This window comes from Cucurbita moschata, unplaced genomic scaffold (assembly GCF_002738365.1).
Source record: "Cucurbita moschata cultivar Rifu unplaced genomic scaffold, Cmos_1.0 Cmo_Scf00022, whole genome shotgun sequence".
Classification (NCBI taxonomy): Eukaryota; Viridiplantae; Streptophyta; class Magnoliopsida; order Cucurbitales; family Cucurbitaceae; genus Cucurbita; species Cucurbita moschata.
In genome coordinates, this window is record NW_019268538.1 from 3,342,130 (window position 1) to 3,364,001 (window position 21,872).

At 37.0% G+C, this 21,872-nt stretch overlaps 6 protein-coding genes across 11 annotated transcripts in view; 4 read left to right on the forward strand and 2 right to left on the reverse strand.

Moving 5' to 3' along the window:
- LOC111459165 (glutamate--cysteine ligase, chloroplastic-like) overlaps positions 1 to 1,718 on the forward strand; it is a 5,603-nt gene extending 3,885 nt beyond the window's left edge. For both annotated transcript variants that reach the window (XM_023101932.1, XM_023101933.1), the window contains exons 10-16: positions 62 to 155; positions 282 to 371; positions 450 to 530; positions 736 to 828; positions 989 to 1,069; positions 1,164 to 1,233; positions 1,407 to 1,718. In XM_023101932.1, coding sequence (XP_022957700.1) covers positions 62 to 155; positions 282 to 371; positions 450 to 530; positions 736 to 828; positions 989 to 1,069; positions 1,164 to 1,233; positions 1,407 to 1,495 — 598 coding nt within the window. In that variant the 3' untranslated portion in view covers positions 1,496 to 1,718. The remainder of the gene's footprint in view (positions 1 to 61; positions 156 to 281; positions 372 to 449; positions 531 to 735; positions 829 to 988; positions 1,070 to 1,163; positions 1,234 to 1,406) is intronic.
- A 1,573-nt stretch (positions 1,719 to 3,291) lies between these two features.
- On the forward strand, positions 3,292 to 5,240 carry LOC111459535 (tubulin beta chain-like). Its single transcript, XM_023102487.1, has 3 exons — positions 3,292 to 3,889; positions 4,010 to 4,279; positions 4,368 to 5,240. Exons 1-3 carry the CDS (start codon positions 3,496 to 3,498, stop codon positions 5,030 to 5,032), a joined length of 1,329 nt encoding a protein of 442 aa, XP_022958255.1. The 5' UTR covers positions 3,292 to 3,495; the 3' UTR covers positions 5,033 to 5,240.
- A 915-nt stretch (positions 5,241 to 6,155) lies between these two features.
- Positions 6,156 to 11,737, reverse strand: LOC111459251 (probable serine/threonine-protein kinase At5g41260). 3 transcript variants are annotated; one of them, XM_023102059.1, is made up of 11 exons: positions 11,468 to 11,733; positions 10,699 to 10,904; positions 10,408 to 10,625; positions 9,460 to 9,595; positions 8,909 to 9,042; positions 8,714 to 8,819; positions 8,383 to 8,468; positions 7,998 to 8,186; positions 7,313 to 7,465; positions 7,069 to 7,182; positions 6,156 to 6,819 (listed from the first exon to the last, which is right to left on the reverse strand). In XM_023102059.1, the coding sequence occupies exons 2-11, from the start codon at positions 10,778 to 10,780 to the stop codon at positions 6,574 to 6,576; spliced, it is 1,464 nt and encodes a 487-aa protein (XP_022957827.1). In that variant the 5' UTR covers positions 10,781 to 10,904; positions 11,468 to 11,733; the 3' UTR covers positions 6,156 to 6,573. The 3 variants fall into 3 exon arrangements, with proteins under 3 accessions (XP_022957827.1, XP_022957826.1, XP_022957828.1); XM_023102058.1 differs by lacking the exon at positions 11,468 to 11,733 and adding an exon at positions 11,173 to 11,420 and having other exon boundaries at positions 6,562 to 6,819; XM_023102060.1 differs by lacking the exon at positions 6,156 to 6,819 and adding an exon at positions 6,826 to 6,964 and having other exon boundaries at positions 11,468 to 11,737.
- Positions 11,738 to 12,819: 1,082 nt separating this feature from the next.
- LOC111459253 (putative pre-16S rRNA nuclease) lies at positions 12,820 to 14,967 on the forward strand. 3 transcript variants are annotated; one of them, XM_023102064.1, is made up of 8 exons: positions 12,820 to 12,951; positions 13,065 to 13,287; positions 13,397 to 13,454; positions 13,848 to 13,916; positions 13,992 to 14,087; positions 14,315 to 14,404; positions 14,532 to 14,607; positions 14,703 to 14,967. In XM_023102064.1, the coding sequence occupies exons 2-7, from the start codon at positions 13,139 to 13,141 to the stop codon at positions 14,577 to 14,579; spliced, it is 510 nt and encodes a 169-aa protein (XP_022957832.1). In that variant the 5' UTR covers positions 12,820 to 12,951; positions 13,065 to 13,138; the 3' UTR covers positions 14,580 to 14,607; positions 14,703 to 14,967. The 3 variants fall into 3 exon arrangements, with proteins under 3 accessions (XP_022957832.1, XP_022957830.1, XP_022957831.1); XM_023102062.1 differs by having other exon boundaries at positions 14,532 to 14,603; positions 14,709 to 14,967; XM_023102063.1 differs by having other exon boundaries at positions 14,532 to 14,601; positions 14,700 to 14,967.
- Positions 14,968 to 16,473: 1,506 nt separating this feature from the next.
- Positions 16,474 to 19,641, forward strand: LOC111459252 (AT-hook motif nuclear-localized protein 5-like). The gene is made up of 5 exons (XM_023102061.1): positions 16,474 to 17,086; positions 17,293 to 17,360; positions 17,727 to 17,858; positions 18,591 to 18,749; positions 18,903 to 19,641. Exons 1-5 carry the CDS (start codon positions 16,639 to 16,641, stop codon positions 19,125 to 19,127), a joined length of 1,032 nt encoding a protein of 343 aa, XP_022957829.1. The 5' UTR covers positions 16,474 to 16,638; the 3' UTR covers positions 19,128 to 19,641.
- On the reverse strand, positions 19,579 to 21,851 carry LOC111459255 (probable glutathione peroxidase 8). The gene is made up of 6 exons (XM_023102065.1): positions 21,696 to 21,851; positions 21,142 to 21,218; positions 20,895 to 20,956; positions 20,230 to 20,348; positions 19,988 to 20,155; positions 19,579 to 19,890 (listed from the first exon to the last, which is right to left on the reverse strand). The coding sequence occupies exons 1-6, from the start codon at positions 21,747 to 21,749 to the stop codon at positions 19,858 to 19,860; spliced, it is 513 nt and encodes a 170-aa protein (XP_022957833.1). The 5' UTR covers positions 21,750 to 21,851; the 3' UTR covers positions 19,579 to 19,857.
- Between the last annotated feature and the right edge of the window lie 21 nt (positions 21,852 to 21,872).

The following is a 21,872-nucleotide window of genomic DNA, read 5'->3' on the forward strand; positions in this document are numbered from 1 at the left end:
TATTTTTTTTTTTTTTTTTTTTGGGTGGTCGTTATTCAAACTTGATATTGTCAAAATGCAGATTTGAGAAGTATGTTGATTATGCTCTTGATGTTCCAATGTATTTCATATATCGGAAAAAGAAGTATATTGACTGTTCTGGAATGTCCTTCAGGGTATGCATTTACCCATCATAATCGTCCAATTGCGAAGCTTTCTGTCTATCTCTTCCTTTCTATTCATCTCAATTTTTATTTTTAAGTTATTAACAATCGTTACATTATTGGGTTGTCTTTCCACAGGACTTTATGGCAGGAAAGCTCTCTCCAGTTCCTGGAGAATTTCCAACACTTTCTGATTGGGAAAATCACTTGACTACAATATATCCAGAGGTATCCTATGATCAATTTGCTCCAATATCGTGCTTGTTATGACCTAATTATCGGATAAAATTTTCCCATATTACTCAGGTCAGGTTGAAGAGATATTTGGAGATGAGGGGTGGTGATGGGGGCCCTTGGAGGAGAATATGTGCTCTGCCAGCATTTTGGGTAATCTTCATGATATAATCAAGCCATGTAGACCTTTTCTTAGACATGATTGTAATATGTATTCTAAAAACTAAGAAGCTTGCTTAAAATTTTGGAGTTGGTTCTTTCTGTCTGGGGGGCGGTTCATTATTACTTGATCTACAACTATTCTATGTATAGAATCAGGCGTTTAGAGTACTGCTAATGCTCTCTCTTCAAATGTTAGGTTGGTTTATTATATGACGAAGTTTCCCTGCAAAATGCTTTAGACATAACAGCTGACTGGACACCTGAAGAAAGACAGATGTTGAGGAATGAGGTAATAGGATTTTAGGGGAAACATTTTTTTTCTTCTAGTTGCCCATTGCTACTTGTGACAAGCAGGGCAGACTCCGGCTCCTTCATTTGAACTAGGTTATGAAATTTAAATGTGTTGCAATAAATTCTACATGCCTTAATACTGAATAATCTTTTATCAGGTTCCAATAACCGGTCTCAACACACCATTTCGTGATGGGTTGCTGAAGCACGTTGCTCAAGATGTTGTTGAGTTAGCAAAGGTATGTCTAGCAATATTATTTTCTCTTGTGAGTGCTGGTCTTATTATTGGCACCACTAATGTTGAGACTGAAACAAAAACTTCCCCACTTTCAGGATGGCTTAAAGAGAAGAGGTTTCAAGGAGTCTGGCTTCTTGAATGAGGTGACTGAAGTAGCTAGAACAGGTATGAACAACTTTTATGTTAATTTTTTGCCCAAAAAGTATTGAACTCTCTCATTTTCCTTATTTCCTTTCTTTAAGAAACCTGAGTTCTATCTTTCAATTGGCTGAATTCCTTGTTTTGCTTACATATTTGGAGCCCTAAAAAAACACTGCATGGGTTTAATTTAATTACAGGTGTGACACTGGCTGAAAAGATGTTAGGATTGTATAATGGAAAATGGGGACAAAATGTAGATCCAGTTTTCGAGGAGCTTCTATATTAAGCTGCATCTCTTTTAGTTATTGAGATTGCTACATGAACAACATAACTACATGTTCTTGAAACTTGTCCTTAGCTTGATGATGGTATTCATAGTTGTTGTAATTCTGTGATGGCCTTCTTTTGATTGTGGAGAATTGTAACCCCACAGCTTACCGAGCCGTGAATCTTCTGTTCATCCAAAGGAAATAAAAAAAATGCTCTCAATAGTTTTGGCTTCCCGGTGATAGTTACTGTTTTAGATCTTTATAAGAAATTGACTTAAACGGGGTGGTTGATTCGTGTTGGTTCTTTCATGTATTTTTTCTGTTATTTCTTTAAAACTTTTTTACAGCGAAATTTTAAAACAAAGTTGTCCTAATTTTACAAAATTTTAATTATAGATATCGTGTGAAAATTGCTTATAACATTGGATTCCAATGGATAGCAAGTAGGCAGCTTCCATTTGCCGTGGGACATTGTGATACAAAAATCCCACAAAGAATCCTAATTTAGCTGCACACAATCTGACAGACCACTTCCATCCATCCATTCAATAATTGCACGCTCATAATAATCACTTCTTAGAACATATCATTAAGAAAATATTAATAGGGCCACTAGTTTTAATATTTGCTAATATAATTAAAAAATATTAAAATTTGGTTCATAAAATCTCAATACTTATCTTTGAAATTAAGTTCGAAAAGGTTTATGCATACGTTCTTCAAGGTCTACACACATCCTTTTCTATCTAGTACTATAGTTACATGACAAAATTTTAGTTTAAAATTGTCCTTCAATGCTTTTACCTTCCAACTCCACTTGAAATTATTTTATGTTTTATTCCCGTGTTTCCTTTCAAACTTTCTCCATAAATCAATTTAAAGGTTTAAGTTATTAAGGGGTTGCATTAAGCCAATTAAAGGCAAACCGAAAAGCATTGGGCTTTCGTATCTTCGAGAATGAAACTAAGTTGAACATAAAAGATGGGAGGAAATTATTGAAGTTGATTAACAGATGTGGGGGATGAGTTAAGTCAAATCCCACCAAATTAGGAAGCAAAACATCAATTTTAAGGTGCAAATCCTTTTCCAATTGTTAAAATGTCAACCCATCCCACCAAACCAACAATCTAAAACCCAAATTTACTCCACTAATCCAATCTCTAATAAAAATTAACAACAATTATGTTCTCCTTTTCCTTGTTAACCATGGTTCCAATTTAAAATTAAAAAAATATGAACATCATTTACAATTAAGATATCAAAATCGTCACTCCTTTTTAGTATGCTCGTGTCTCACCTTCACTAAGATTTCTACCAACACTCCCAAAACTCGTTGCTCTAAACATCTCGAGCTGAAGGCTTGAGAGCATTACTACCTACACTAATACAAAACATTTTAACGGAACTCAAAAGTAAATCTATACCCGCTTGAAACTTTAAAACTTATCCCCAAACAACAAGCAATTCCAAAAGACAATAATAAGATGGTTATCATGAACAAGGCAGAGTATGTACATACATATACATACATACATACATATATATATATATATATAGAGAGAGAGAGAGAGAGAGAGAGAGAGATGTCTACCACCAGACACCAAGTAAGATATGAAAATATCTTTTGTAAACCCAATGATTTAGACAGGAAGGCATGAAGATAAGAGGATTGGATTAATTGGTGGTTGAAGTTTATGAATAAAGACAGAAGAAGTGGCAGTCTGCTGTTGTTGTCAGCTTCCTTGTCATCCAGCTCACACAACTCCAATCTGGAATTTGACAGGTCTCTCTTCATTCATACATTCCCACATGAAATTATTAATTCAATCTTCTTCCATGTCTTTCAACCTTCACTTTCACTATCCTTTTACGCCATTTCCCCCTCAACATAAAGACTAGAAACTCCATTTCATTTCATCCTGAAAACCCCCTTATATATCCCTCCCTCCCTCCTCCCTCTGCCTGCAAACCCTCAAACCATCTGCCACTTCCCTCTTGCCTTCCTCTGTTTTCAAAAATGAGAGAAATCCTCCATCTTCAAGCAGGACAGTGTGGAAACCAAATCGGGGCTAAGTTTTGGGAAGTTGTTTGTGATGAACACGGCATAGATCCCACTGGAAACTACACCGGAACTAGTAACCTTCAACTCGAAAGAGTTAATGTTTACTACAACGAAGCGAGCGGCGGCCGATACGTTCCGAGGGCTGTTCTGGTTGATCTTGAACCAGGAACCATGGACAGCCTCAGAACAGGTCCTTATGGGAATATATTCAGGCCTGATAACTTTGTTTTTGGGCAAAATGGAGCTGGAAACAACTGGGCTAAAGGCCATTACACCGAAGGAGCTGAATTAGTTGATTCTGTTCTTGATGTGGTCAGAAAAGAAGCTGAGAATTGTGACTGTTTACAAGGTATGAATATGAGATGACTATGAGATCTGTTCTTCCCATATTCAATCCATAAGATGTTATTCTACTCTAATAAATATTGAGAGTAATCAAAATCCTGATCTTGGTTTGAATGTGGAACAGGGTTTCAAGTTTGTCATTCACTTGGAGGAGGGACTGGATCTGGAATGGGAACCCTACTGATATCAAAGATCAGGGAAGAGTATCCTGACAGGATGATGTTAACTTTCTCTGTGTTTCCTTCACCTAAGGTCTCAGATACAGTGGTTGAGCCCTATAATGCTACTCTCTCTGTGCACCAGTTGGTGGAGAATGCTGATGAGTGCATGGTGTTGGATAATGAAGCACTCTATGATATCTGCTTTAGAACCCTCAAGCTCACCAATCCCAGTTGTAAGTTTCTCTCCCAATATCACATGTTGTAGCAAACAATATACTTGAGATGCAATAGCTCTCTTATTTGGATTTTTGTGTGTTTTAGTTGGTGATCTCAACCACTTGATTTCTACAACCATGAGTGGAGTTACATGCTGCCTTCGCTTCCCCGGCCAGCTCAATTCCGACCTCCGAAAGCTCGCTGTGAACCTCATCCCTTTCCCACGACTCCACTTCTTCATGGTTGGTTTCGCACCCTTGACTGCTCGTGGCTCGCAGCAGTACCGTGCGCTCACCATCCCTGAGCTCACACAGCAAATGTGGGATGCCAAAAACATGATGTGTGCTGCTGATCCCCGCCATGGTCGATACCTAACTGCCTCGGCTTTGTTCCGTGGCAAGATGAGTACCAAGGAAGTCGACGAACAGATGATTAACGTACAGAACAAAAACTCATCCTACTTTGTTGAGTGGATTCCAAACAATGTTAAGTCAAGTGTTTGTGACATTCCACCAACTGGGTTGTCGATGTCTTCGACATTCATGGGAAACTCAACCTCAATACAAGAGATGTTTCGGCGAGTCTCCGAACAATTCACGGTCATGTTCAGGAGGAAGGCGTTTTTGCATTGGTACACAGGGGAGGGAATGGATGAGATGGAGTTTACAGAGGCTGAGAGTAATATGAATGATTTGGTATCAGAGTACCAGCAGTATCAAGATGCTGTAGCAGAGGATGAGGAGGAAGATGATATGCTGGAGCACGAATAAGAGTGGAATTGAAGATATATCCTGCTAAATTTCTGTTTCAGTTGCTAAGTATATGGGCTTTGGGGTGAATAAGTTGTTGTTTGATGATTTGAGTTTTGGTGTATTGATGTGCTAAATTTGTTGTTGCATTAAATTATTGATATATGGCATGAGTTCTGTAAGTATGATGAAAATTTAAATGAAAAAGTTTGATATTTCTTGCTGTAAACAGTCTCTGTAGAGTAGACAGCATCCGAGATGCATTCCTATTTTCGACCTACAGAGTTTCTTACCTCAATCTCTGTAACAACCCAAGCCCACCGCTAACAAATATTGTCATCTTTCGACTGAAATATGTCTGCAAGGGGGAGGTTTCAACACCCTTATAAAGAATGTTTCGTTTCCCTCTCCAACCAATTTGGGATCTCACAATTCACCCTCCTTCGGGGCCCAGCATCCTTGAAAGCACACTGCTTGGTGTATGGCTCTAATACCATTTGTAACAGCCCAAGCCCGCCGCTAACAAATATTGTCTTCTTTGGGCTTTCCTTTCTGGACTTCTCTTCAAGGTTTTAAAACATGTCGGCTAGGGAGGGGTTTCCACACCCTTATAAAGAATGTTTCGTTCCCCTCTCAAATCGATGTGGAATCTTACAATCCACCCCGTTTCGGGGCCCAACATTCTCACTGGCGCACCACCTAGTGTTCGACTCTGATACCATTTGTTACAACCTGAGCCCACCGCTAGCAGATATTGTCCTCTTGGGGTTTTTCTGTTAGGATTCCCCTCAAGGTTTTAAAACGTGTCTGTTAAGGAGAGGTTTACACACGCTTATAAAGAATACTTCATTTCCCTCTCCAACCAACGTTGGATCTCAGAATCTATTCCATTTCTTGATTTGAGAATTTTTCAAGTTCATAGGAATTCAAACGTTGGGTTCGGAGTTGAGTTTTTATTTTCTTTTTTCTTTTTTTAGTTTAACACACGAGGTTGGGAATACAAATCTCTAATCTATTCATCTCTATCATATGTCTTAACTAGCTGAGCAACTTGAAGTATTCAATTTTATTACGGGTAAAAAACAATAACGTGTAACTAGTCACCCTTAATCAGCTCAACAATGATGTTTCTACACAAATTATAAGCATTGGAAATTGGCAAGAGCATTCTCCATTTCAACCTCGAATGCAATTTAAAAGTGAATCCTTTACAGATAAATGATGTTCAGAAAGCAACATAATCAATCATATCACAAAATGCTTGTATTAAGAAAGGAACAAATGCAATAAGACTAACTGTAGTTTTGAATAAAGAAGTTATCCAACACCCTCAGAAAAACTCAGCAAATCAACTCATCCAGAAGTGATCTTAAAAAAACTTCAACTTGACAATATGAACAAATCAAGGTCAGGTAGAAGTACCTCCATTTCTCTCCATTCAAACTCTAGATGTTGATAATCCTAAGCCCACGTTTTGCGATATGTACGAACTCTGATCTGTTCTCATCTCGAGAAGAACAGCAATTTCAATGGAGAGTTTCTGTCTATCATTTTGCTAGTTCTCAGGTTGCTGCATTCCTTTTACTTTCGAGGACAGAACCCTCTCGGAGCGCTATATGTGCCTCGTTGTCCTTTCCAAGGGCGAAAAGTGCAGAAGCTTGCAGATACGATGCAACATGCCAAAGAGGAGATATTACTTGGGCTTGCATTGCATCATCAAGGGCTTCCTGTGGCATACTGCTGATCAGATAGGCCAAACTCCGACGTGCAAATACCGTTGGAGAAACCATGGTCCCAACCTCTATGAACTGCAATGAAGCACGGATTGGTGAATAAAATAGCAAGTACTCCAAGATACATGAAAAGTACGCAGTTCTACAAGGCCATCCCCACAGATTCTGTAAAGAAAACTTCCCTTTCCTCATGATCCTCGTCCAAACAATATGCCACCAGCTTCATATTATGGGTACTAATAGGAAGTTTTAAGGATATATCCTACAATGGAAGGGCAAATTTAAAGAACTCATAAGAACATGAACAAGTAAGAAGATTTAGACCTGGGTATAGCACTCAATTGCAGCTCTGAAATCCTTCTGCCGGAAAGCAAAGTCGCCCTTTTTCTTCGAGGTCAACGTGTCCTGCATCTGGTTAGTCCACATCTGGAACGAGAGCTGCATACAAGACGGTATACAGCAATTAACTGACAGTTTACTGAATGCTAAGCAAATTTCAGAACGAGTCACTCAGAAAACCAATGAACAGATAGGAGTGTAGGCGTAAAGTTTCTTATAATTAACAAACCTCAGTTGCTGCACCCTCATCATCCTTGTACCCAATATTTTCTAAGATTTCATGTATGGCTGTCATATCCATTCTTAAGCTAGCTTCACCAAGAGATGACAGATTCATAGTTGCAGCATCATGTGGTATGCCCATCAATGCATGAGAAGGAACCTGTCACAGAATTAACCATAAGCTCATTCTAAACAACAGTAAAAAAGCTAAAAACTAACGAAAAAACCATATCCGAAACCAAATCTTTTGAAAATCAAATAAATTGAGCCAACAGAAACCAACAAATTCTATCCAAACAAACTATTTTTTGTTTATTTGTTTTTTAGTTTAGGCTTGCATCCATTGTGAGATCCCAGATCGATTGGAGAGGGGAACGAAACATTCTTTAGAAGGGTGTGGAAACCTCTCCCTAACGGACGCATTTTAAAAACCTTGAGAAAAAGTCCAAAGAGGACAAATATTAGATCTTGTGCTAGCGGTGGGCTTGAGTTGTTATATCTATACTAAGCAAATAAACCAAATAGCCAGATATTATCATTAGATCTTATGCTAGCATGCTTCTTGTCTAAAATCTAGCAGCTCATACAGTAAATATGAACTTATGCCTTGTACAAGTTATCATAAGAGATTGATAAGGGAGATACTCGAAATGATAAATGCAAGCACTAAGCGGGGAGGGGGGGTAAGTTACCTCGACATCTTTCTGAAGAGGAATCAATGCCGCAACTAATGATTTTGTATTGGGACGCTCTCTAGGTTCATATTGTAAACAGCGTGAAGCAAGGCGCACTAATTCAGTACCCTCATCATTTGAGAATTGTCCTTCCAGACAAGAATCAGTAAGCATCTGAAGATTCCTGTCCCGTATGAGGTCTAGAGCCTGAGAGATGTCCAAACAAATATTAGTAAAGTAAAAAACTTGGTACCGAATTTATGAACGACAACGTACAGAGGTAACAATAGAGATTTCCAAGAAGTAACTTGTTGTTTTCTATCCATACCAAACATTGCCAGATCTTAAAAGAACTCACGCCATAACAACATAGAAACAGCTTTTAAAAAAATAAGACACTTACATGGCTTGGAGGAATATGTTTTCCACTTAGAAGGTCAAGCAAAAGAGTTCCAAAGCTGTATATGACACTTTCTGGTGTTATTCCACCTGCAGCGAAAACCATGAGTACATAGAATGGTAAGAGTACTAAATAAGCGAGTATGGCAAACATGAGCGTTACTCAATTGTTAAGGTATTTCTACTCCCACTAAGACGTCGTATGTTTAAATCTCCCACCTTACATGCAACGTAATATTCTAAGTAGTCACCATGACGCTTGAAGTTTGGACCCAATATATGAGCATAATTTCACGTGGTATAATAAAATTTTCATCCAGATAGAGAGCATATACCTGTCCTTAAATATTCAGGGGGAGTAAATGCCAAATTTGTGCTGTAACTTCTCCCGTCTCTACTATTTTTCATCAGACCGAAACATGAAAGTCGAGGGTTTCCTTCCTAAAAGAAGATATGTTTAGTGTGAATAACTTAGTCAAATCCTAACATGAGGGTATAAGATATGGAAGAAAAGATAAAATGATACATACATCATCAAAAACAATTCTGTAAGCATTTAGATCGTGATAAAGTGCTCGCCCTTTGCTGGTGCAATATTCAAGAGCCTGTGCAAGATGTAGTGCCACCCTTAACCGCATCGACCACTTCATAGGCTGATTTTCCCCTGAATAGCACATGTACAAAATTTAGGAAACAATGTGTGACAGATGCTTAGTGTTGTTGCCATATTTGCAAGTGCCCCTAAATTTTAATTGTCAAAACATAGATACTTAATTGAAAAGTGCCAAAACATTGGAGATGAAATTAAAAAATGGTGTATACAGTAAGGTCGAAATAAAATATTTAACATATTATCACGGTATCGACAGGGAAGGATAGGCATACAAGAAGGTCACAGGGATTGAACAAAAAAACAATTAATACCCACCACCTCAGAAGAAAAATGCCAAGCACTTAGATTGCATCTCCCATGAAGCAAAAGAAGCATAAATATGTTCATAATATATAGAAAATAATCGTGGCTTGAATGTGAAAAGAGATATAATGTAGCTGATCTGAATAATAATTTCAATTTACTTACAATGAAATAAGTGCTTTGCTAATGTTTCATTGGGCATAAATTCTGCAACAAGCAACCGCTCCTCACCCTCGAAGCAACAGCCAAGTAAATTTGCCAGTCTTTGGTTCCGAAGCTGACCGACAGCCCTTGCTTCGTCCTAAAAATGAAAATATTGCAGACATATGTAACAAAATATTCTGTTTAGCCTAAAGCAGTTAGTGTGTAAGCTCCATGTGAAGAAAATTATTTTTACCAACCTAAAGCTAACCTTACAGACTTGCATGTCGCACACGAAAGGTAATGGCCAATAGAATATACGATATGAAAATATACAATATAATCAACTGAATAAGTAATAGAATCAGGCCGTGGCAATATCGAAAACCAGGAGAGAAAATATTGAATGGAAACAGCAATAGATCATGGACTGACGGAAATTTCATCAAAATTTCTATCAAAATACTCGAGATACGATATACCGACACAAGATTCTGTTTGTTCATTGAAAAGAGTCGAACAAAAAGCAAGCTAGATAGACAGATTAAGCCCAAGATTGTAAATTGAAATGGCCCTAACGTATGTGCTTCATTTCAATTACTGAACATTGGAGAAAATGTGAGATCCCACGTCAGTTGAAGAGGGAAACGAAACATTCCTTATAAGAGTGTGAAAACCTCTCCCCAATAGACGCGTTTTAAAACTATGAGGCTAACGGTGATACGTAAAGGGCCAAAACGGACAATATTTGCTAACGGTGGGTTTTGGCTGTTACAGGAAATTTGTGTAATATCTTGTAGCTCACATTCTTTCAAGAACATGTTCACCATCTACTAGAAGTGGCCCTCCCTACCAAATTGGAAAGGGCAACCTAATCGAGTCCTCCATGGACCTCGAAATGAATACGTGTAAATGCATTTGAATCCACGAGAATATGGCAACATAAAAATGCGAAATGGAGACTGTACTAACCAAAAACTGTCTAGCATCTGGCCAGGCTGATCTATTAAATCTTTTGACGGCGATTCGTCTCTGGTTATCGAGCTTCCCCTTGTAAACCACATTCGGAGCCTTTTCCCCATGTTCAGATACTATATTTTCAACAGCAAATCCAGACGTAGCCGTCCTCAATTGATCAATGGTGAACTCACGAAATGTGGGCACATCCAACTCGCTCTTCACAACACTTTCTGAACATATGAACAACATGAAAACATGAGCATTAGAATTCTCAGGAACCTCTAAAATGCACAAACTTATTACCATCTTCTGGAACACTAGCAACTGGTTTGGTTTCCTCTGAACCAAAACAACAATCTGCGAACTTCGAACATTCACAACCCATCCCGATAACCAAATTTGACCACAGATGCAATGATTATGATTCAGAGCTTTGGATTATAAAAGTGCTTGTAAAGCTCCTCTAGTCCATCCAACGCCACATGCCAATGAGCCAATCCAATAGAATCCTGAGGAAGCCAAATTAGACATACCCAAGTCAAATTCATCAACTCATTTCACATATAACCCCACAAAAGCTAAGCAGATGGATGCGAAGAAACCCAAATCGTATCTAATCGCAGAAAAGAATGTGTGTGCTAAACAAGAACGCAAAAATCCGATTCAGAGTTCACTTGAGCTAAGGAAAATCCGATAGCAACGCTTTAAGAACAGAAACAAATGCAAAAATAATCACAAAAAACAAGTCAAATCCAAGTCAATTGAGGCGAAAATTACTCGAAGAAACCTGTTTCTTGTAAATTCCTATCTGGGTCAACTCAATAGGATCTAAATTGAGCCACCGCTCGCAAAAATTCTGAGAACTCCCTGGATTCTCATAAAAGAAAAACAATGAACAAAGAACAAGGCACACCCACTTAAATTACAGAGCAGAAACAGACGCGTGCGTGCGTCCTAGAGCCAATCAACAAAATCCCTTTATAATCATGGCAAAGGTCACAAAAAGCAAGACCAAAAGTGTTTGTTTAGGAAAACGAGGCGAAATTAAAAAGGGAGTATGAGGTTGGAGAACCTGAATCAGCAAACTAAGCGGTTCTTAATTACTTGTGGATTCAGAAGCAAAGAAACCCAGAAGGAAAATTGAAGAGTACAGAAGAATCGGTCTCAAAACAGAGTTATCGCTGTTCTGGAATTCATTTTCAGAGAACTTCATAAGAACTGAGTTGATGAAGGAGTCTGAAACAGAGAAAAAAAATGAGTTGAATGCTTTCAGATTTGGATGAGGAAAATTATTATTAAACAAAAGAAAAAAAGATTAAAACTTTTAAATATATTTTTGCAAAAAAATTGATACTCAACAAAATAATAATTTAAAAAAGGCCATTTAAAACCAATTTTCTCTGTCTTTTTCTTGCAACGAGCGTGTGTTTGGTCGTCCAATTACCTATTTCCACCGACATCACCCCTTTTTCCTGCTTTTTATTCATTAATAAATAATAATAATGTTTTTTTCTCTCTGTTTCCGTATTTCTAAAGCCTCCACAATAACAAATATGTCTTTAAATTAAAATGCACATTTTTTTTATAATAAATGGTAAATTGCAAGCTGTATTTCGTAAAATAATTAGCGTAAATTAGATTGATTTGGTTTAATTAGAGGGATATAAATCTAGTGATCATTCGAAAAAAACAAATTTTACAAAGTCAATCATAGTTCAATTTATTAAGTTATATGCTCTCGTCTAAATAGATTAAAAGTTTGAATTCACCTAATGTAATTTAATAGACCCGAGTCTCTTTTTTTTTTCAATGGTCCTGATGTTTGACCCTCGCAACGTGGGTTCCTCTCGATCAAATTCTTAATTACCAAATAATAATAATAAGAAGCTTCACTCATAAATCACAACGTGAGGTCCTGCCCTTAGTCCAAGAGGGCTTATGTTTTTTTTTTTTTCACTTTTTAATATTTTTAAACCACTTAAAAATCATCTCAAATAAAATATAAAATGTAGCATTAAATTTATTAAATAAATTATAAAATTAAATTTGATTTATAAAATTAAAATGTAACTTTTTTTTTGGAAGTATATAGATGGAGCGCACACTTTCTTAAACTCAAACTATATTTTATTTACGAGTTCAATTAACGTAGTTACGTCAATTGATTAAGGTAAATAAATAATGGGTATTTCGGTAGATTTTTCATTAATAATATATACATTTTAATCCATTATTATTTATTAGCGTCTAATTATAAATTTTGGAAACATATTAATGTGTTTTTTTTTTTTGTAAATAAAAATTGTCCCTCATTAATTTATCAAATTTGAACAAAAATTAATTTTAATAGACAAATGATAATAAGTAATTTTTAAATTATTTAAATATACATCAAAATATTTGGGCCAAGGGCTTGATAATGAGCCTAATGAAATTTCAAGGGTTTTCCAAAGGTATGGTCCTGACCAGATCAAATTGGAATTTCTTCCGAAAATTAATTGCATCGAGGTTCCGAATTCGGGCTTAATTCACTGTGCTTCATCTTCAACTTTGCAGGTAATAGTTGGAATCTATGAATTCTATTGAGTTTTCAAGTTACAATGGATTGCGAATGACTTTGAATGTGCTGAGTTAATTGCTGCACTAATTGTACGTTTTGGGCTTCGAAGGCGCGACGCTGAAAATGATTTGTGCGAATCAGCTGCTGGATAACATGGTTCACTGAGCTAGATAGTAGTACAAGATGAAGTACGTGAGGCCGTTGAATTTATTTCGCGATTTGTTAAAGGGAAATGCCCTTGAACGTGGCCGTTTCTTGGGTTTAGATGTTGGTGATAAGTATGTTGGTTTGGCCGTCTCTGATCCAGATAATAAAATCGCATCGCCTCTTAGGTATGTTGTTTCTCTGTTCATAGTATTGTGTCTGAGAGATTTGTAGTAATGGGATTTAAGTTGAAGTTCAAATAACGTGACCAGTATTAGTTGTTCTTCGGTTCTGCAGTGTTTTGTTCAGGAAGAAAACCAATATGCATCTGATGGCTCTGGATTTTCAGAGATTGGTGAGATATTTTACTCTGTTTAGTTATGAATATTTGTTAAATGTTATTTGATGCAATGATAAATGATAAGCAATGATTGAAGGGTGGTGCCACAAAATTCTGTAGGGAGGACTTTAATTTACTCGATCTTCAGTGAGTACCTTCTAATGTCCAAATGGGATTTCTTATGACGCCACTATGAATTTAGGTAGATAGCTCTAGGTTTAAAATGTAATACATTAGCTCTAACTTCACCATTTTTTCCCCTCTTCTTCCATGATGTGTTGCTGTGCAGCATAGTTACTTTTAATCTTTGATTATCTGATGTTGAATTGCCAATGCTATTCTTTCTCGAAACCTTCAGTCATTTCCATGATGTGTATATTTACACGTGCTTCTGGTTTGTGTTTGCAGATCTCTGAACTTTCTCTGTCAGGGTTCATTGTTGGATACCCTTTCGATGGACAACGACGCAACGCCGATGTGTGTTCTTTATCTCTTGAAATTCATCATTATTGACTCTCATCTCTACTTGACATTACATTATTCTGTATACAGGCTGTGCAAGTGAAGATCTTCATCGATGACCTTTGTAAAACTGGAAAACTTGAAGGCGTAAAATATACTTTTTGGGATGAGTGCTTTACATCAAAGGTTGTCGATGTTATTAGTGTGGGCAGCCCTTCCTGTTAGTCTTGTGACTTATGTGACATGCCTTTCAATGTCTCTGTCAATTCAATGACTCGTTCATACAATTGTGATTATGTTTGAATTGTCTAGCTCACCTTTTTGAATCGTGGTATTGACTTGTGAATAGGCTGCTGCATTGCATTTCATTCAACATTGAATATTGAATTTGTGATTTTGATCTATGTACACAGAATGTGGAACTTCTGATAAAGCCATTGAAACTGCCTCCTATTTTGTCAAAGACAATAATTGACAAGTTTGCTGCGGTTGGAATACTTCAGGTAATAATTTACAATTTTGTTTTCCTCTTTAGTTTTAGCTTTATATTATCTTGCCAAGGTTCGTAGAATTGCATCTAAAACAGCAATTAAAACTTCAGTTCATTAACAATAAGGTGGTATATCTCAGGGTTACTTGGATCATTTTAACAGAAGACCAGAATTGGACGAGAGGTAAAGTAAGATGGGTCATATGGGATGATCAGGTACTGGTTTGTCAATGAAGTTGCTTTCTTTAAAAATTTATTCATTTGAAACTTCAAAAGACCAAATAGAAACTAAATTTGATCATTACATGCAGACACTTGATACTCTTAGATGGAACGATGTGTTTTAAAGCTCAGTCCAAAAAGGGTCGCTGGTAATTCTTCGATATCGTCGTTAATTTTAACTCAAGTGAGTGAATCATGTGCTCAAACTCGAGTAGTCAGCTTATTAGGCTCCTCTTTTTTGGAATTTTGCTTATGAAAATTGAGATCAAGTGGTTGTTATTTCTAAATGATTAGTAATGACACCAATGAGACCATATAATTTATTTTACGAATCATGCTCTTATATGTTAAAAATGGCTTACATGGGTATGATATAAAAAGAAGTTGCCATTTTAATTTCATTCAATAGGTCTCTAAATATATAATAAAGTTACATTTTAACCACATTAAAAAAAGTATTTTCACTTTTAAGTGTTAGTTGACTTGGACTAAGATTAATATTGAAATAGTGAGTTATGAAAAAAAAAAATAATAATATAAAAAAAGAGTTCAAGTACCATAGGAACTTTGCAATATAATATTAAATGTTATTCTCCATGTTTTAAATATATGTAAAAATATTTTTTTATTTTTTTAAAAAATCTTCCTTTATTATACTAATGAAACAAAAATAGTTTTTTAAAAAAATAATTTTTTTTTTTTTTTAAGGATAAACCAATACTTGCTTTCTCCTTCCCCCCCTTTTTTTTCCATCAAAAGTTGAAACTTAATTTTCATGAGAATGGGCATACCATAACAAAACCCACTCTAAAGCTAATCCATTTTTTTTTATTTAAAAAAAACATTTATTTTAACATTACCAGAAAAAAAAAAAATAGCCATTCAAGGCAACATAGCTGTGTTTAGCCTTTTTTTTTTTTTTTTTTTCCTTTTATAAGAAAAAAAACCCCAAACCAAAAAATGAAAAGAAAAAAAGAAAAAAAAGCAAAAAGAAAAAAAGAAACACTTCGATAAGTACAGCGGACGGATTTGGTAATTTGGTGGGCGTGGGCCCCGCTCTGTCTCTCCCATTACACTTTTTTTCTTTTTTTTTTCTCATTTGACTATTTTCTAATAATAAATAATAAATAATACTAATATTTAGAATACTAATTATTAATTAAAAGGAAAAGAAAAAAAAAAAGAAAAAAAGAAAAAAGAAAAGTGATAAAGACAATGGCTTTACTCTTGGTCTCGGTCTGAGTTCATACTCACACAGGTCACTCGCACTTGTACTGTTGTACACATCCCCACTTTCAACTTTAATTCAAAAGCTCATCTTTTTCTATTCATTTTCCATTCCATTCCCTTCCACCCTCCCCCTCCCTTTGTCTTTTCTTTCTTTCCCCCTTTCCCCTATCTTCTTTTCCACCACCCTCCTGCATTTTCCTTCTCAAAACCCTAGATTTTCAATCAAATCTAGGGTTTGATCTCCCTTTCACTCTCTTCTCCTTCTTCAACTTCCTCTCCTTTTCCTCCCTTCTCTTCTCTTCCTCCTCATTTCTCTGCATTTCTCCTCTCAGACCCACTGCTTCTCTTCCTTCTTCTCAAACCCATTTCGGTTTCATCTTCGTTTTCTTTTAATACCTTTTCTTTCTTCTCTCTCCTTTTTTTTTTTTTTTTTTTTTTCTGTCTCTCTTAACATAAATTTCTCGTTCTGGGTCTGTCTTGCACTTCTCCTTCTCTTGTTAAACCCCTGCTAAACCCTTTTCTTTGATTCATTTTGTAGTGTTCTGGGAGTTTGAAAATTTCGACATTTTTCTTCACATGTTCTCTTCAAGTTCTAACGTGGGTGTCTTGTAAAAACAGCTCTTGGTCAGTGAATACCCGTTGCTTGAACTTTTCGACTGGAATTCTGCCCTCTTCTGTTATGGTTAGAGATTTGGGTTTGAAGTTTTCTGAAAACACTTCTGTAGAAAAGCATTTTCTTTGTTGTTAAGACCACACGAGTCTTTCTTCTGTGAGGCTATTCTTGCAAGTAAATGAATGGATGGGAGGGACGGCATGGCATTGTCTGGTGGCTCTGCTTCTTACTACATACATAGGGGGGGAGGGGTTGGTGGCTCTGGATCAGGGCTGCCATCGGCTGGATCACATGCCTCCCCTGTATTCCGGCCAATGGCTAACCAGGGTGTTTTGTCTCACTCAAATCTCAGAGGCAACTCAGTTGGACCAACGTATGCTGTTGAGCCATCTCATTCCAATTACCTTCGTGGGATTAGTATGAATGTCTCACCTGGAGTGAACTCTGGTGAACCTGTGAAGAAAAAGAGGGGGAGGCCAAGGAAATATGCTCCGGATGGGCCGGTCTCATTGGGTCTGTCTCCCATGTCTGCTGGTTCTAAGCTCACTCCAGGGTCGAATTCGTCAACCCCGAAACAACGAAGAGGGCGGCCGCCTGGCTCTGGAAGGAAACAACAATTAGCTCTCCTTGGTAGATTTTACTTCGTTTTCTGATTTAGTTTCAATGTGCATGCTTGTTCAACTAGTTAAGCATTCTACCTGTCCAGCTTGGCCATTGTTTAATGCAAGTCATCATGTACTGTTCATTTTTAGTTTGCCAAAAGGTTTATATTGTCTCTTAAACATGCCAGAGAAGGCTATGGCCATGATTATTCACTCCTACTCGTTTTCTCTCAGGTGAGTGGATGAACAATTCAGCTGGACTAGCTTTTGCTCCACATGTCATTCACGTTGGAGCTGGAGAAGTATGCTATAACCTTTTAATACTTAAAACAACTAATTTCAAGTGCATTATGTGTTCAGTTATAGCCCTTTTCAGAACAGTTCTTTTGTAAATATGATCCTGTGGAATGAGATCTGATCCGTAATGGCGTAGCTTCAAGTGTTTCTTTATTAGATATTAATTTGAGTTCCTTGAAATATGCAGCCATGAAAGTAGCGTTATTCTACCATGTAAAAGGAAAACCTTATTTTCATTACCTTGGTTTCTTTAGGTTGCAATATTTACAGGCGGGGGGAACACAGCATGTTAAATTTCCATTCTCTCCCACTCCCCATTCCAAGAAAAAAGGAGGGAGATTAAGCATTTGAATTAGTATCTTTGTTTCCAGGATATTGTAGATAAAGTATTGTCGTTTGCACAGCAGAGGCCAAGGGCTGTTTGCATCATGTCGGGCAATGGTACCGTTTCTTCTGTTACAGTACGCCAGCCTGCATCTACTGGCGTGAGCGTCACATATGAGGTTTAAGAATTATTTTATTTGATTTTACTTATTCTTGTCACGATAAATCACATCACTTTGATGCCTCTATTCAACAATATATGAATCTTGCAATTTTTTCGTAGGTCTGCATATGAGATTACTTATTCAGTTATTCTTTTGTACGTACGATGTTTCGTCCCTATTAATGAACGTTCTTTCTTACAAAAAGATGACTTTGGACTGCCTTTTTGTCTCATTTTGTTTCCAACTTCGAAATTCTTTTCTATCATCAATAGGAATATTGTCATCAACTATGGTAAGACCAAAAAACTCCCATAGAATAATGTAGAGTAATTGCAATTTCTGCCTTGACCATAAGCATAGGATCTGAATTTTGCTCTCAGTGATTCCATTAGTTTGCCATTTTCCAACTTCGACACAAGTACAATCACGTTGGTCTATGACTGTGGTCGAATAGTGAACAACCTTAAAATAAGGGAATGTGGTGAATTCATACTCAATTTAGTTTTAGCAGGTTCTGGCATAGTGGTGGATTCATTGAGTTGGTCGTCTATGTCGTTTGTTTCGTTACGTGGAGTGATTACTTCTTGGTGCCAGAGTGGGAGTGATTATTGTATTATTTCAATGTAAACAATAACTGCCCTTTTGTTGGCTAACGGTGATGTTCCTCTCAGTGTCCTTAGCTAACAATAATTAAGATGATGCAACAATGTTATTTTCCTTGTTATGAAACATGTTTGGGTTTTGCAGGGTCATTTCCAGATATTGTGTTTGTCTGGTTCTTACTTGGTGGCTGAAGATGGTGGTCCTCGAAATAGGATGGGCGGTATTAGTGTTTCCCTCTCTAGTCCTGATGGTCATGTCATTGGTGGTGGAGTTGCCGTTCTTACAGCGGCTGGCCCTGTTCAGGTACATCCCATTGAATTATCAAGGCAACATGGCCTTGCCAGTGAACTAGATTACATGTTGCTATAATTTTGGCTCGATAATAATTTGCATCTGCAAAATCCATATCATGGTGAAGCCTCAAGTTATTTAATTATCAAACTTATTCTCTTGCAGGTAGTTGCTTGTAGCTTTGTTTATGGCGCAAAGATCAAGAATAAGCAGGTCGCTGGTCTGAGAAGCAATGACGGTTCCGAAAATGATCATCATGATAATTTGGTTTCGCGGTCGAGTGCCCCATCTGCTCAAACATACAATCCTTCTGCAATTGGTGTTTGGCCTGGTTCCCGTTCAGTCGATGTGAGAAACCCTCATACTGGAATCGATTTGACACGAGGATGATGAAATATTGCAACAGACACATGTTCATTTTGTACATATGTGTTGTTGTAAATGAACCAAACCTTGTGAGGACTACCTTTCTTTGTGTCAAGACTTCTTTTCGCAGCGGTTAACAGATTCGATGCTAACATGGTATGTAGCAAGAGGCTTCATTTCGAGTTTCTCAAGTCCATGTTGATTTTATTGGACAGAGTTTCTGGTTTTTGGAGGGTAATATTTCAGGGCAGCTGTAGCAGGAGGAAGAAGCATGTTTGTCTTTGAGCAGAAATTTTCCATCTAATGAAAATTTTAGGGAGCCATAGGATATTATGTTGTGTTCTAAGATGTAATTTTAAGTTATATATCAGAGTTTCTCATTTCAATTTCCTTTTCAAGGGCTTCTACATGAGATGAAAAGAATTATATGGTGGTGTTGGTTAGAAACAAAACTGGAATGGAATAGGAATTAGAATTTTGTTCAACTATTTGTACTTTGATCCATTCAATATGTTTATCTGAAATTCTATAGACTACAGGTCAATCATGTATGATCTTCAATAATACATTCATAACTCCAGGAATTGCAGACATTCCAACCATCCACTAAAAGTTTTTAACTAAAAAATCATCAATATAGTAACAAGCGCAAGACCTGTTATAAGTATCCACGGGGACAATTACAGATATCACAGATCATCTCCATCGAGCAGCATTCTGATGATACGGACGTGCAAGTGGTATGATTCAGAGCTCATGAGATACCCAACAGCTTCTTGACATCATGCTGCAGCAGAATCAAGAGGCTAAAGTTATAACGATTCTCCTGTCTGATAAAATCTAAGACTTTCTGGTGTAAAGAAAGTTGTCAGTTGCAGGTTTACCTCAATGCTGAGAGGTGATGTTGTGGGGTAATAACGATCAACTACTTGGCCATCCTTGTTGATCAGAAACTTGGCAAAATTCCACTGAATATCGTCCCCAAATATCCCCCATTTGCCCAATTTCAAGAACTTGTAGAGTGGAGCAGAATTGTTTCCATTTACTTCAATCTTAATACAAAGAAAATAGGATGAATTCATACTTCTATAGTAACATAAAGTTTTCCCAGTAATATTCTACTTGCCTTGTCAAAAATTGGAAATTCTGATTTGAAACGACTGCAAACAAAATCTTTGATCTCATCGTTACTTCCCGGTTCCTCATCGCCAAACTGATTACATGGAAATGCCAGTATTTCCAAACCTGCAATATCCTCAACCAAAAAGAAAACTAAGCTACGGTACTAGAAGCCATCATTCTTGCTAGAAATGGAAATACTCCACATAAGGCCGGCTATTCCAATGCTAAAGACAAGGTAGTAATGTATTGTGTTGATAGATGTGAGATCCCGCTTCGGTTGGGGAGTAGAACGAAACATTCTTTATAAGGGTGTAGAAACCTGTTGGTAGCTGTGAGATCTCACATCGATTGGTGAGGAGAACGAAACACTCTTTATAAGAGTGTGGAAACCTCTCCCTAGTAGACGCATTTTTAAAACTTTGAGGAGAAACCCAAAAGGGAAAGCCCAACGATGACGATAGCTAGAAGTGGGTGGGCTTGGATGGAAAGAGAGTTATAATAGAGATTGTATACCCACACTTAGCAGTTTTCTTCTCAGCTAAACAATAATAAGAAAGGGAACAGGAATCAACAGAGAGAATTATTCAATGGAAGAAACAAGACAAAAACAAAAGCAACAAGAACATACTAAGTAAGCGATAATTCAAGAAGAGGGTGATAAGGGCAAACCTTGTTCCTTGTATTTCTCGTATAGTTGGTTCAACTCCACATAATTCGAATTTGTCATCCCACTGTTGCGATGGACAAAAAAGAAAATCAAGAACACTCTCAGGGAAAAGTGGAAAATAATAGGACCAACCCACATTGATGTTAAACTATTTCACTCTTTGTAATACCCAATGTAAGACCAAAATAATTGCTTCAAACTAAAGCTCAAACAGATGCAGATATCGAAAGTAAAAGAGATAGAGAGTACCATTTCGAAGCAACATTGACAATGAGTAGAACTTTACCCTTGTATATGCTAAGGTTGACATCATTTCCCTGTGCATCCTGCAAACAAGACCACAAAAATGTTTCTAAAATTCATGCCAATATCAAAAGCAGTAAAGTGTTTCCTATGAATAGAACACAAACAATATAACATCCGACTCAAAAAGATGCATTCAGTGTTAACAAGATCCCCTTTCATTCACACAGAACGAAGATCCAAAAATTGAGACCTGCGTTTTGCCAAATTCCGCCTCGATCCCTCAATTCTTCGTTAATCTAATGAAACATCAGAATTGGGGTAAAATAAGTCCCTAATGCCCACCCGTCGTTTATAAGTATAAGCTCGCAAAGAAACTCAAAACACACCATTGTTTTTTGCAGCAGATAAGTTTAGACAACCGTTAATTTGAATGGCCACCGATTCGTATGGAAATACAAGTGAACTTCTCTCCGAGTATTGCAACAATAAACAACACAGAAAGTGAGGGGAAAACGGTGGAAAACACATGAATATGGAGTTAAAGAACGAGAATAAACCTTTAGAGTGAAGTCGTAAATGGATTCTGGGTGGTTTGATGGTTGGGTCGCCATGGTAAGATCAAAGATGAAGTTCAGCGAGCAACAGAGCAGAGCTTCAATCGAAAGCAAAGAATTAGCGATTATAGAAGAGTGAACTGATAATAAGCTGGAATTTAAATTAGAATCAAGATTAAA

Bases quoted from the DNA above. Each gene is read 5' to 3' on its own strand.
- LOC111459535 (XM_023102487.1), top strand. From the start codon at position 3,496: ATGAGAGAAATCCTCCATCTTCAAGCAGGACAGTGTGGAAACCAAATC. The intron at 3,890-4,009 runs GTATGAATATGA...AATGTGGAACAG, and splicing joins GAATTGTGACTGTTTACAAG to GGTTTCAAGTTTGTCATTCA. The intron at 4,280-4,367 runs GTAAGTTTCTCT...TGTGTGTTTTAG, and splicing joins CAAGCTCACCAATCCCAGTT to TTGGTGATCTCAACCACTTG.
- LOC111459251 (XM_023102059.1), bottom strand. From the start codon at position 10,780: ATGGGTTGTGAATGTTCGAAGTTCGCAGATTGTTGTTTTGGTTCAGAG. The intron at 8,187-8,382 runs GTAAGTGTCTTA...GACATCTCTCAG, and splicing joins AACATATTCCTCCAAGCCAT to GCTCTAGACCTCATACGGGA. The intron at 7,183-7,312 runs GTTTGTTAATTA...TCTTGTATGCAG, and splicing joins ATGAGGGTGCAGCAACTGAG to CTCTCGTTCCAGATGTGGAC.
- LOC111459253 (XM_023102064.1), top strand. From the start codon at position 13,139: ATGAAGTACGTGAGGCCGTTGAATTTATTTCGCGATTTGTTAAAGGGA. The intron at 13,288-13,396 runs GTATGTTGTTTC...TCGGTTCTGCAG, and splicing joins AAAATCGCATCGCCTCTTAG to TGTTTTGTTCAGGAAGAAAA. The intron at 14,405-14,531 runs GTAATAATTTAC...GGTATATCTCAG, and splicing joins CTGCGGTTGGAATACTTCAG to GGTTACTTGGATCATTTTAA.
- LOC111459252 (XM_023102061.1), top strand. From the start codon at position 16,639: ATGGATGGGAGGGACGGCATGGCATTGTCTGGTGGCTCTGCTTCTTAC. The intron at 17,859-18,590 runs GTTTAAGAATTA...TGGGTTTTGCAG, and splicing joins GCGTGAGCGTCACATATGAG to GGTCATTTCCAGATATTGTG. The intron at 18,750-18,902 runs GTACATCCCATT...ATTCTCTTGCAG, and splicing joins CAGCGGCTGGCCCTGTTCAG to GTAGTTGCTTGTAGCTTTGT.
- LOC111459255 (XM_023102065.1), bottom strand. From the start codon at position 21,749: ATGGCGACCCAACCATCAAACCACCCAGAATCCATTTACGACTTCACT. The intron at 20,957-21,141 runs GTACTCTCTATC...CCATCGCAACAG, and splicing joins GTCAATGTTGCTTCGAAATG to TGGGATGACAAATTCGAATT. The intron at 20,156-20,229 runs GCAAGTAGAATA...CTTTGTATTAAG, and splicing joins AATTTCCAATTTTTGACAAG to ATTGAAGTAAATGGAAACAA.